The sequence below is a fragment of the Psammomys obesus genome, unplaced genomic scaffold, assembly GCF_907164565.1.
Source record: "Psammomys obesus unplaced genomic scaffold, mPsaObe1.curated_primary_1811, whole genome shotgun sequence".
NCBI lineage: Eukaryota > Metazoa > Chordata > Mammalia > Rodentia > Muridae > Psammomys > Psammomys obesus.
This window is the reverse complement of record NW_026590905.1, coordinates 1,333,077-1,347,147: the sequence shown is the minus strand read 5'-3', so window position 1 is coordinate 1,347,147 and position 14,071 is coordinate 1,333,077. Positions and strand designations below refer to the sequence as shown.

General features: G+C 47.5%; 1 protein-coding gene across 1 annotated transcript in view; it reads right to left on the bottom strand.

Moving 5' to 3' along the window:
• Vwf (von Willebrand factor) overlaps window positions 1-14,071 on the bottom strand; it is a 129,505-nt gene that overhangs the window by 24,698 nt on the left and 90,736 nt on the right. Inside the window, exons 35-41 of the mRNA XM_055609420.1 lie at window positions 9,796-10,016; window positions 8,214-8,406; window positions 7,680-8,021; window positions 5,940-6,139; window positions 2,459-2,561; window positions 1,937-2,011; window positions 595-699 (exon numbers count right to left, since the gene is read on the bottom strand). Of these exons, the coding sequence (XP_055465395.1) occupies window positions 595-699; window positions 1,937-2,011; window positions 2,459-2,561; window positions 5,940-6,139; window positions 7,680-8,021; window positions 8,214-8,406; window positions 9,796-10,016 (1,239 nt within the window). The remainder of the gene's footprint in view (window positions 1-594; window positions 700-1,936; window positions 2,012-2,458; window positions 2,562-5,939; window positions 6,140-7,679; window positions 8,022-8,213; window positions 8,407-9,795; window positions 10,017-14,071) is intronic.

The following is a 14,071-nucleotide window of genomic DNA, read 5'->3' as shown; positions in this document are numbered from 1 at the left end:
AACCACAATGCACCTAATCTCAACTGCCTTATAATGTGACCCTCCCAGCAGTCTGCATCAGGGAACTCAAGTGAAATTCCAAAGCAGGCAGGCAAGCATACCCCTTGGCTTTGAAATGGACCCTTAGGAACTGAACACAGAATTACATGTCTTGCGGTGTCTAATTTTAGCCCACCTATGTACTAAAAATATGTTTTATGATTAAATGCATAAACCCACAGAGAAAAACACCCTCTTAAGTCTGAAAATAAGGTTCGGTGATGAAGATAAGCGAGGTAGGTGGCAGAGGGGACGAGGGAAGCAAGTTACTATGGGGTTTGAAGTCTAACTATCTGAGCCCCAACAGCTGCTTTGCATTTGCCCATCTGCAGCTGTGCCCACACTGGTCCACCTGCAGCTGATATAGTCAGGGCGGTCAGAGGACTCAGTTAAAGATGACCTTAACTCTTCTTTCCAAAGGTGCCCTAAACCTAAGCTCAGCTAGCTGAAAAGGTAAATGAAACAGTCTTGATTCTTCCCCCTCTCCCAGACCTAAGATGACTTCTCCAGGCCAAGAGAGAGTGACCCCACACCCCTTGCCCACAGCAGCGTTACCACAGGTGAAGGTGGGCCTGCATTCTCCGGGATTCATCAGGATCGGCTGGAGTCCTCCTTCACATGGAGGCACCGGAGGCAAGGTGCAGCTGACCAGGTCACACACTGGGGTTCAAGAAAGAGGGGTGCATGCAGATTTTGGTACCTTTCATTGAGCTCTGCATGCCCTCTCTGTGAAATTCTACTGCTTTAGTGGGATGGTGACAGGAAACAGAGGGAGAGGAGATGGAGATTGAAAAGAGAGAGGAGCGACACAATAGATGGATGATGAATAGATACATACATACATATATACATACATACATACATACATACATACATACATACATACATACATACGGATGGATGGATGTGTGTAGGGCTCGGAGAATGAAAAACAGATGAATATATGCTTAGATACACAGAAGGAAGATGGATGGATGGATGGATGGATGGATGGATGGATGGATGGATGGATTATGGATGACAGATGTCATCCTTCACACTGAGTAATATTACCATTTGCAAAGACTTGAAGGCTTCAGCTACATCTGAATCATCTGAACCGCCTAGACTCAGTTTCCCCTTCTTTAAAGTGGAAACTTATCAGGTTAACTGAAGAAGTTCATGAACTAATGAACTAGGTTTCTGGCACATTACAGAAACTTAGATTTGTCTATAGCTGGCAGGCTGGACCTAAATGCCCCCCCCCCGCAGTTTGTTGCCAACATTTAGAGACCTGCTTGATAAATCTGGTTCCCAAACCAGATTGAACTCCCTATAAGATTTGTGCTGATCTCTGATAAATTTCATCAGCATACATCAACTTCCCAATATCCTGCCTTCTTTTCTGGCTCCTTAGCCTTTCCCTTGGTCTATCTGCTCTCCCTTGAAGATCGGCCTTTGGAGAAGGAACTAATAAACACGCCTGATGGGACAGGGACGACAGCGCCATTGGCTCCCTGTCATGCAGCCACTCTATCTCCTCTGAACTCTCTGAGTCACGTTGTCATCACACACACACACACACACACACCGCTCCACATGAAGGCCTGAATGTGGCCTTTCCTATGGCTAGTGTCCTCAAACTCTTACTGGGAACGTCTTCTGGTAGTATGACATTTTCTTTGGCAAATCTCTGTAGCTCCAGCAATCACTCCCACCATGTTATCATGACTCTCCCACCTCACATTAGAAGCTACTCTGCTAAAAGCTGTTTTATGGAGTGTTTTCCTTTTAGTCCAGCCAGCCGTTTCCTACCTCCTTTTGCACACCCTGTGACTAAGAAAGCATAACTCTGGTCTGTCCCACTTGGGGCTGAACCCTAGAGGGCCCTAGAGGGATTTGCCGGGTGGATACATACCACACTCATACTCTGGGCAGCACAGGTTTGCACTCTGCTTGAGGCGGGCCACCTCACACGGGCCACATGTGGGGGCTGGAAGAGAAGAAAAGCCACAAAACTCAGGGGTTGGGGGAATCAACTATGGTCTAGCCTAGAGAAGGTTTTCAAAGTTCCCATTCACTGAGGCCAGCACAGACCCTGAAGGGGACTCTCACGGGATTTGAACCATGGGACCAGGACAGAGTACTGGGTAGAACAGCATCTTCACAACGGGTCTTGCTAGCATTCTCGGGTTTAGCCTCCAGGAGACCCTGAGTCTGATGTAAGCACTGGGGTGCAAGGACAGGGGTACACAGAAGAGTATCTACTCCACGTGCCAAAAGGGCACTCCTGATTACAGCAAGAAGAAATGGGGCATCCTGAAGAAAAACACCTCCTTGGGACCATTATTTGGATTATGCATCATGAGTATGGCAGGGTGGCTGGAGGCCCACAGGGCCTTTCTCCCTCCAGGGGCACCTGGCGGGAAGACTCGCTTACCTCTGGCTGTGGGGCACGGCTGTTCAGTACAGTTAATCTTCCTTCCACTCAGGCACATACAGATCTGGCAGGGCTGATGCTCTGGGACCCAGGTCTCTAGGAACTGAGGGGAAGCAAGGCTAAGCAACAGCACGGGGCTCTGAGCCCCTCGTGACGCAAGTCTGTTCTGCCACCTGTGGCGTGGCTTATCCTCTCAGGGGCCTGGATGTAGAGGATGAGGCAGGTGAGTCGAAGGCCTGAGGCAGCCTTCCCAGTCCGCTTGAGCATGTGCTGCTTGTTAACAGGAGCCTCAGAAAGAACGCGTGGACTAGACAAAGCTGCTGGCTGCAAACGGGATGGAGGAGAGGAGGACTGGGGACAGAAAACCATGAAAGGGAAGAACAGGGCTGGAGGCGTGCACACCTGTAAGCCCAGCACTAGGGAGGCAGGGGCAGCAAGATCTGGAGTTTGAAGCCAGACGCAGCCGCTGTTTCAGGCTAAGGCCTGGGAAGGGTGCACAGGGCACTGGCTCCCTTGTGGGTCAGAAGCTGGGAGTGACGGCTGGGAAGGAGGGGGTCCTGCTGTGATGTTTCAGTTTTCTCTTTTCTTCTCTCTCACTCTAAAGGTGGACCTCGGATATCTAAAGAATTAAGACCCTCCCAGTTTTCAGAAAGTGTGCCAATAAAGCGCCTCCCACCGAGCCTCGAGCACACCTGCCAGGGCTGATGGTCTGGAACCCATCATCAGAGATAGACCCCCAAAATGAATATTTCCACCCTCCTGGGGTACTTTAGCCAAGCACACCCAACTCAGGACAGACAGTCAACTCCTCCTGAAGAGAGAGAAAGAGAGAGAGAGAGAGAGAGAGAGAGAGAGAGAGAGAGAGAGAATAAGCTCAGCCCTTGAAGATGCCTTGTATGTGGCCTGGCTGTGCAGCAAATATGCCAGCAGGGGGCACTGCTGCACAGGCCCCAGATGGAGGCACAGGAGAACAGGTATTAGAATAGGTGGCATTGAAGATTAAATAAAGAAGCCAGAAGAACAGTGTGGCATAGGAAAACTGAAGCGCCCAGTCGAAGGACACACACATGTGGCGTCTCAGAAGAGAGGAGGTGCCAGGCCACAGGCTCCTCCAGGGTAAAGGACACATGTCCCCCTTAGCTGAAATGGGACTCCGAACAGTGCTGCGCTAGCAGCGGCTCCCGGGAGAGGCCGACAGCCTGTACCGGACTCCAGACCCCATCCGATCCTGCTACAAAAGTTCCCATCTCCACAGTGCGTTTTGTAAAACAAACAAGAGCTATGGAAACTGGTAAATATTTTTCCTCTTCCCGGGGTATAACAGATTTAAGCCCTGGTTATTTCCCTGAAGGAAGATTTTCTGGGCTTTCTTTTTCGGTCTAAAAATTCATTTAATGGAAATGTTCTTCCTATTAGATTTTCCTTCTTTCTCGGCTTTAAAGTGGAGGCTGGGAACGCAGGTGGCTGGACAAGCACTTATTTTCTCCCATTTAAACTCTATTTTCTGAATAACTAAAACCGGCTGTGTTCTCATCAGAGCTTTTGATTAATTCTATACTTGATTTAAAAAAAAAAACTGCTCTTATGTCCAAAATAGTGCACGATTTGGATAGATTCCTTAATGCAACTCATATGCCTATTCCAATTTGTTGTGCAGAAGGTGAAGAAAACAGAGAAGGAGAAACAGCCAGAGAGAGTTGGGGGAAGAGAGAGTTGAACCCACTAAGATGTTACAATAAAATTTACACATTTCCTGCCTTTGGGACCTGCAGACACCTGATGCTCACGGAGCCAGGGAACTCACCACAGGAGGCCAGGGAAGAGGGCAAGACCATTTCTGCCTTCAGAGAGGAAGCGCTTTGCCCTTCCCATCAGTTTGGAATAACCACTGGGTGGTAACACGGTACATACAGGCACTACATCACTGAAGCCCTGCAGGAGCCCCGGAACCATGAGGATCGGGGGTGGGGGGAGGGAAATGTTAGGTTTTACCAACTCATTTGGGGAATCTTACATCCAAGTACCTAATTGGTTTGGCAATTTGAAATACGGTGGGAGAGTATGGCTGGGTTTTCTCCCTACTTACCTATTCCAAGAGAGGAAAAAAAAAGGGGGGGAGGTTAATGGAATGAAGCTCAACAACTAACCTAAAGCAAAAGACCCCATCCAGTCAATACTGCTGTCAGACATGCAGGCTCACATCTGTGCCCGGCAGAGCTAGCCGCTCTTCCTGAGGTCCACAGCAGGGCTGGGACAACACAGGATGGCCCGGTGCTCTCACCAACCATCCCATCATATGATTCATGCCACATGAGCCTTGGACTTCCCATCTGTTAACTGTGATATGTGATAATGACCTTACAGGGATTTGGAGAAAACCAAAGATGATCTGCCTCCTGGCTTACAATGTCACAGACAAAACAACATTAGAGGAAAAGGTTCTCCTTGCTGGGGATGGATGTGTTAGGTCTTGAGGGCACACCCCCTCTACTAGAAGCCAAATAGGCCCCTACATCCACCATGCTCGGTGACGTCACTGGCCATGGTGAAGGACAAGACTGCTATGTACCTAGTCTTGTAAATACAGATGTTATCGACTTGGAAGAGTGAAGACTACTATTACAAACCAATATGGGAGTTTGGCAAACATCCTTCTGAAGAGCGCACATGAGCTCTCAGAAGGCTAAAAGAATTGGTGACTCAATGATTTCCAAGAAAATTACCCCAGAAACAATGTGGTAAAGGTGCTTTTGACTAACAGAAAGGGCAAGATCTTTTGCGGTACACCGAGCTGTGAATTCTGAGTCCAACATCTAAGCCTGTCTCTACAAGCTGGGCCCACAGGAAAGCTAACTGAGCTTTCTGTATTTAGAAAGCAATGTGGGTTAAACTAGCATCTTCTGGTAAAACCTGATCTCAAAGACTGTAACACAGACACACACACACGCCTCACACACACACACGCATGCTTCATAACAAATAGATTGAAGAAGAAAACACCTTCTGAAACGTTTGCCATGTACATCAGTCCATTCAAAGCAATAAGGAATCCTGCAGTGAAGAAAGGTACTGGATTGTTTAGCTGTGCTCTTTAAACATTTGGCCACAGGTGGTTATAAATGCTCTGGAGGAAAAAAAAAAAAAAGCCTTATCTTTAAGAAACATGGAGATAATATACAAAGTATGAAGTGTGTTTGAATAATTGCAGATACCACCTTATAATGCATTATTTACTCCTTCCATCCTGGGTTCCTATATCACTCTACACGAATGAATAAAAATAATATGAATGATGTACTAACACTTTGGGGTTTGATCCCACACTAACCCATGGGAGGCCCAAGACCTGAACTGGATCTGACTGAATCCAAGGGTGTTACACCTACCGCCTTCCTAGCCCTCTGTGATCCCATTAAGAGTCAGCCCTGCTGTGAAAAATAGAAAGGGCCAGCCCACTGGGATGGAGAAGCCAGGCCCCTACCTGATGGCGGACTCCATCCTCCCCGACACACTGAGTGCAGGCCTCCTCGGGGACACAGCTGCCTTCCAGCAAGACTTGGTGTTGGGGACAGAAGCAGCCTTCAGAGGGGTGGTCCCCACAGAAGCTAACGTTCCCGTCACAGTGCCGAGGGCAGCCCCGCTCACAGTGGTTATATACCAGGGACGGTGGGCATGACAGAGCTGCAGAACGGAGAACGGAAGTCACTCCCGATGCTCTTCACCAGCAAGAAGAAAAGAAGTGTGGCCAATTCAAGGTGGCCAGTCACCTGAGAAACTTGCTAGAGCAGATGTGGCCAGTTTTCCCCAGTATTAATCCCCTCCATCTTTCACTCTAGTAGAATTCTGGCCTTGGCATACAACCACTCCGAATAAAGAACACAATCCTCCTCTGTGGTAAGTACAGTCACGTGACTAAGCTCCGATCAATTAACTAGAAGAGGAAGGACCCCAGGTGGGCTCTGGGAATCCATTTTATTTTAAAAAGACAACTATGCCTCCTTCCCATACTACTTACTGGACCCTGCACTTCATACCTAGAGCTGCGTCTTAAACCATGAAGATCACAATGCCCCAGCATCAATGATGCCGCCTCCTTCTGATCACCCAAGTGACAGGAAGTCCTATCTCTCTGCTACTTGCAGCCAAACCTAATCCCAGCCAATTATGTGAAGGCTCGGGCACTGTCTCTTTGGAGTACAGCTGTATCTGAGACTTTTAAAAATTCTCTTAAATAAAGAAACCATAGTGATCGGGGAAAGGCCTTGGGGGAGATGCCACAAGGTGATTCTCTTCTCACAAACTCCCTCCCACGTCCATACTCATAAGGTAAGCAGTGGCTTCCAAAGGTCCGGAGCACAGGGTTTTTCTCTGTGTGCACAGTAAACAGTGAAGGCATACACAGAGCAAGCAAACATAAAAGGTGCTTTCGGTAATGCAGAAACAGCATTTGCCCCTGGGTCGGTCTGTAGCCAGGTAGAGTAGAAGCAATTCCATCCACATGGACATAAAACCCAAAACTTAAAAATGCAGCTGTGGGGAGGGGGAGGGGGTAGTCCAGCTCTTTTCCTCTACTCTGCCAACACAGAAACGCATGAAGACTAAGAGAACAGCCAATGAATAGACGAGATGCCCAAGTCCTCAGCCCCATCAAAGAGGCTGAAAACTCTGCGATGGCAGACTCTGAGACACCCAAGTGTAAAACGTCAACGATTCTATTTTATTCTCTTGGTCTTCACCCTGTGAGGACAGGATCCGTATCTGATTTACTCTGGAGTTCTGTGCATTTCAAAGGATAGGCAAAGGGCGGGTCCAGTTAGGAAGGCTGGCCTTGACGGGGCCAGGTCCTCCTTAGCATTCCTATTTGTAAATGAGCAGATCTGAGGTGTCAAAGGGCAAAATGCTACTCCTACTTCAAAATCCTGCCCAATGGCTGTTCATTCCAGTGTGATAGAATTTCAAAATCTGTTACTAGCTATGCCTGTGTCTAAGACACTGAATTTACAACTATTTGAATTATATAAATATGCTTTTATGTACATAAAAATTGTGCCCTTGAAGGGCTTCTATACCTGTAGCCTTGTTTGATCCTAACTGGAATCCAAATAGGAAATGTGGGGATTTTGCTCTTCTTTGGGCAGATGAGAATCAGAAGACCAGAGAGTGTGAGCAAGCCCATACTTGGTTTGTCTCCAGGGTTTTGGGGGCACATGCGGGGACTCACCACAGAAATCAGCAGCCCTCCAATCAACACAGACCCCATTGGTCCGACAGAGATGGGCGTAAGAAGCGATCACCTCACACACTCGCTCCTGGCGGCAACTGTCTTGCTGGCAGATGGTGTGGAACATGGCTGGAGCAAGGACCTTGTGGCACTCAGCAAAGAGCGCTGAGAGGAGGACCTGGCAGAGGGAGCTGTCAGAGGCAGGACACTGCTCCTCAGGAACAGCCTGGCATGTGCGCCCTGCCTGCTGCACGGTCCATTCCTGGATAAGCCTCTTCCAGTCTGTGGTGACCGTTCCATCCCGCAACATGAAGTCATTGGCCCCATTCTCATCACAGATTCCTAGAGCAACAACAAAGACAGCAGTAGAGTCAAAGACTTGGCCATTCTGCACCTTCAAGGATGTTCTGACCCTCACTGCCGGATGCTTGAATCTAAGCATCAAATCCCCACACACACACACACACATACACACCCAGGAAGCACAGCAAGGTTTATAACGCAGAAGAAGAGCAGAGAGAACTGCTTTCTTACCACAGAGACCATACATCTTGGAAGCAAAGGTCTTGGGGCTAAGCTGCAGCTGGAACTCATTGTTTTGTGGTGTGAATGTGAGGATGTGGCCAAGACGGTTGAATCTGACTTCGTACATGATGGCACCATAGATACTGACTTCCATGTTGCTGCCCACGTAAGGGGCAAGGACCGGTCTCCCATTCACTGTCATCTGCTCAAACAAGAAAAAGTTCACCAATTGTTCCAGCTCCGTGGTTCTCGGCCTTCCTAACGCTGCAACCTTTTAATACAGTTCCTCATGTGGTGGTGAAGCCCCCACCAACTGTAAAATTGTTTTCATTGCTACTTTGCAGCTGTCATTTTGCTACTGTCCTGAATGTAAATATCTGTTTTCCAGTGGTCTCAGGTGACCTCTGTGAAAGGGCCATTCAAACCCCCCCAAAAGGGTCATGACCCACAGGTTGCGAACCCCTGTTCTAGCTCATCCCAGAACTTCACTCTCGGCTTCTCCCTGAAGCTCCTGAGGGTCCCTGTGCATTCCTCACACTCTTGCTGTGGAGTTGCCCACAGAGTCTGGTGTTTGTCAGCAAGCAGCCCTTCCGGAACAAAGAGGCTTTGGGTATTGACCGCACTGACCGCTAGAGCACCATGTAGGCAGCGGGCTCCTAAACCAGAAGGCCCAGGGCTTCAGGGAACCTGGCCAGCCTACCTCAGTAGGGAAGGTAACCCTTTCCCAACAGGCCAGGGAGGCTGCCATTGCAAGTCAGGACGGCTTCAAATTCTTCACGTGAGTGCCCGTGGCTTCTCTCTGAGGCCCCACCATGTGGCACATTGAACATATTACAAATGTGTTCACATTCGGCAGCAAATGCAGTTTTGTTGTAGAGATTTGGGAAGGTTTGTTTTTGTTGTTGTTGTTTTTTTTTTTTTAATCACTCTGATTTTAAGATTTCTTTGGCTATGAGTTCCTCTTCTGATATATGACTAACTCCAATTTCTCAGCAATTAGTGCTCATACTCAGGAATTCTTACCAAGTGAGAAAAATCTAGTCTACAAGTTGTTTTCACACCATGAAATATTTATGATTTCTGAAGGAACGAGTAAAGAAGTTGGCATAATATAACCTTTTGTAAGCATTTAATCAGACATTTATTTATAGCAGTTTGGCAGTCTCCTCTCTAAAATTTGAAGCCATCCTCCTCCTCCTCCTCCTCCTCCTCCTCCTCCTCCTCCTCCTCTTCTTCTTCTTCTTCTTCTTTTGCAGCCCTATATATTTTCTAAGGCCCTGGTTTAAGCACTAAATATTTCCCCTGTGGAAAACCCCCAGGCCTTAAACACTGGGCTCATAGGCCTGGTGTGTCCATGGTCTGTGGTGCCAACCCAGTTCCTTATCGATGCCAGAAACTGGGACTAAATTCAAAACTTGCTATCGAAAACTGATCTGCTCTCCCGAATCTGGACCTGAGCAACATGAACTCACGCCAAGACGAGGGAGACAGCAGGGAACCCCACTGGAGGAGGAAGTGCTCTGCTAGTCAGCCGAAGGCTCCCGAAGCTCCGCTCTGCCCTGCCATGGGTCCCACAGAAAATGCCTCTCACCTCCATGTTGCTGTGCAGCTCAACAGACAGGCCGGCATGCTTCACCTCAATGGACCTCATGCAGGCCTGCATTGCCCCAGGGCTGCAGGCCCCGTTGTGGAGGACCACCTCCAAGTCTTGCTCCGCGTTCTGATAGAGGACGTAAGAGCAGCTGCCTGTCAGCTTGAAGTTCTGCCCGTCGAAGGTGACGATGTGTCGGGTGGAACTGCCGGTGCACACACCTGAACGGGGACAGCACATGTTAGATAGACGCTATCCGGTCCCCACGCGCATGCCTGCAGCGCACATGGAAGAGTGAGCCGGCCACTCTGGGGGGCTGGGGGGGCTGGCCCAGGAAGTATGAGGAACTGAGAAAGCGATTCATTACCTCACTGTAAAGAAAATTCACTTAAAGTCACATGTGTCCCTTCAGCTAATGGTACCAGTGGCCATGGTGACTTATCCCATGGGAGACTACACAAGAGAAATATTTCCTGGGCCAAAATAAACAGTTGGGTCTCAGAGTGAGCTCAGGGACCCACATTCAATCGGCAAATTCTCAAGGTTCCTATGCAAACAGCACGTGAGCGGCAATCATTGTGCCGCTGATGATTGGGGGACAATATGCCCACTTTGATATGCCACGGATTTGAAAGACAGTCTAGGGCCTGAGTGAAGTTGGAGATGAGTTTTTCACACAGATCATGGCTAATTAATAGAAGTTAATGAAAAAAAAAAAAAGAAATGAGGGGAAAGCTTGATAATGAGACCCCACCCATACCCCTTATTCATAACTAGGCTCAGAGCACTGCCACTTTTGTAGGTGACTATCAACACAGCCTGTGACTGGCAGGGCTGGCTGCCACCATTTCTCAGAGCTGGGCGGCCTCCATGGCTTTCACTCAAACTTCCCAAGAGTCCTTGAACATTCGTCCCTTTCCAAGTAGTAGACTGGCTTTTAATCCCTGCACTTGGGAGGCAGAGGCAGGCGGGATCTCTATGAGTTCAAAGCCAGCCTGGTCAGCCAGGGCCACACAGAAACCCTGTCTCAGGAAAACAAACAAGCAAGCCAAGCAGCACAGTGAATGTCACCGTCCCACAGGCACTCGTGCTGCTTGTGAGCCCTGTTGGGGTTTAAGTGAGTGTCCCCCAAAGGCTTGGCTACCCGCTGTCAGCACTGCTGGAAAGCAGTAGGAATTTAAGGGGTACAGCTGACTAGAAGCGAGTTAGGTTACTGATGGTGTGCTCTTGAAGGGAACCCAACACACCAGCCCCTTCCTCAGTCCTAGCTACGAGGAGAGAAGCCCCTTCCTGCCACACGTTTCTGCCAGGACATGCTGCCTCCCCATAGTCCCTAAATAAATGGAGCCAGGTAACCACAGACAAAAACCCCAAAGCACTGAGTGAAAAACAAACCTTTCCTCTTTTAACTTTGTGGTACCAGGCATTTTGTCATAGCTGTGGGAGACTGAATAACATAATCCCTACTAATTCAGCTGTGACTTGTACCGTGTCAATTACCAATGACAGTGTATTACCGAATCACAAGACAAAAACGGTTAACCAGAATGGCTCTGTCCACCATCACACCAACTGTGACACGGTAAGTTAGAGCCAAAGCAGCTCAGAAGAGGCTTGTGGTTTTGCCAGTTGCTTACTGAAGACCCTGGGCAAAACTATTAGACGTCAGTGATGCTCTCCTGTCTCCCTTGCACAGCAGGACTGCAGTCGCTGCCTCTGGGGATTGTCCTGAGAATTGGCTGCAATGCAGACTAAATGCTAGCCTAGCAGTACATGACACGCATGCTCAAGTTTGGCGAACAGATCTGTAAGTCTCATGACTAAGCCAATGCCAGGGATGAAATCGGCACCTTTCATGTGATAGACACACAGAATCTTAGTCACTTCCATTCTCAGAATGCCAGTTTATCCTTCAACAAACCATCACAGTGTACTCCAGTTCACTGGCCAGGTTTTTCCTGCTTGCCTTCTTGCTGTTTCTTTCTCTTTGTTTTAGGTGTGTGTGAGTATTCTGCCTGCACATATGTGTATGTACCACTGTGTGCCGGGTGTTTCTGATGAGGCCAGAGGGCAACAGATCCTCTGGAGTTGGAGTTATAGACAGCTGTGAGCTGTCATGCTGGGAATAGAACCCGAGTCCTCTGGAATAAAACACCAAGTGCTTTTTAAATCAGTAAGCCATCTCTCCAGCCCCGACTACAGGTTGAAATGAGCCACATATATTAACAAACCCCGATGTTCAAGACAGAGGGAGCGTTAAAGTAACCCAACAAGAGACTGAGAATCTGAGACTTACGTAAAATCACAGAGCTACAAAACATTTTTTTAAATTACACCACGCATAAGTGTATCCCAGAATCCGTTTCACCCCAACATTCTTCTTCTCTCCACACTCGGTTATCTCGCTGCCGCTCTACACAGCAAAGAAGATCTAAAATCAAGCACCACGGTAAAACCTTAGTCTTGTTGTCGAGAACGATGACTCCACGTCTCTGATCAATGTAAAAACTGAAGGAGACTCTACGGGTTGAAGACAGGGAGACCACGCTTGCCTAGGAGATGTGAACCCCCAGGTTCCCAGCACCAAAATCAAGGGAAGGAAATAGGAAAAAGACCTTTGGCAATGAGAAGTAACATATAAAAAGGACCAAAGGAGGGAAACTAGGGGCCTGGAAAGACATTTTTTAAAGAAAGTGAAAACACCAGGAGACATAAAATTCTGCACATATACTAAGGAAATTACTTCTCCACACTGGTTTCACTAAATGCAAAACCTCCTAAATCCCTGACGCACACAATAAGGAGAGGGACACGAATCTGTAAGAATGACTTTAAAAATCAGAAAGTGAGAATCAGCACTCCTCACTCATTAGAGATTCTACTCAAAAAAAAAAAAAGTCATAGGAGAAAAACTGTCTGACACAATGCACAGCAACTTAAATATACACAAAACTTTACAAGAAATAAAAACTACCTGAATAAGAACTTTAAAAACTAAGAGAGAGAAACACACCAGAGAGATGCTCTCGCTGCCGAGACTGACGACCTGAGTTCCATCCCCAGAGAACTCAGCCTCTAAGCTGTTTTCTGACTTCCACATATGTGCCACGGTATGTGCCCTCACATATGCAAAATAAGACAAGCAAGCGGGAAATATAAGAAATATGCAAAGTGAGAATAGGTTTTGAAAAAGTCCGTTGGGCTCAGGAGAAAGAAAGATGAAAGAAACACCTAAGATCAAGTCAAAAGAATGAAGGGCCCAGGGGAGGATAGAGCAAAATGAAAATGTAATGAGAATAAAGTGAGCAAGCAGCTGGAGAGCGAGGGTGAGAGCAGGACGGAAGCAAGGGAATCAGAGAGGAAGCTGAGACATCGTGGAAATGGAATCCTTTGAAAGGGATTAGAAAAGAAATGACATCTAAAGACTGAGTCTGACTCATGAGAAGACTCTGGAACTCACGGAAGGAGCACATTTGGGTGTGGAAAGCATGTGACAAATGCCTAGAACTTTTCACCCAGATCTGTTGGCCCTGAGTACACTTGAGCTTTAAAAAAAAAATGGAAAGAGCAAAACCATTCAACTTCAAAAATCAAGAAAACCCCTTCAGGCATCAGGTAAAGCATCAAATAGTTCACCAAGTGAAAACACCAGTTCATTTTGCCACAGAATTCTCAGAAATGGTGTACAAGGTCATGCAACCCCTAAGCAGCATTTTCCAGAAAGAATGCAGAAGTAAATCAAGAGCAGAGGCAGAGCAGAATAACACCCATGGTGGGTAGTTAAAGGACATTCTTAAAAACTGACTTCCCAACTGATGAATGATTAAAGGGATGGAAGGAGAAGGTAACATCAAAGCCCCATACTCGTGTGTGAAAAATGCCACATTAAATCCGTCACTATGCACTATTGCCCTATTTGATAAATGCAATAAAAACAAGACTAAGTGACGAAAACCATAGAAGGGCAGGGGGAGACAGCTAATGCAAATGACTTCGGGAAGCCAAGTCTCACTCTGAGGCTAAATGCAGAAAGGGCTGCCCACGAGGGCTGCAGTTGGCGGCTGGTTTTTCATACGCACTCCCGAGCAGCATCACAGGTGTTCTAGAATTAGGCAAGCATATCATGGACAACGAGATCCAAGTTTTTAGCTGTCTGAGAAAGGGAAGAATGAAAACGGGCCAAAGGACTAAGATCAAATCAAACAGGCACCCAAAGGACCAAAAAGGCAAGATAGATAGATAGATAGATAGATAGATAGATAGATAGATAGATAGA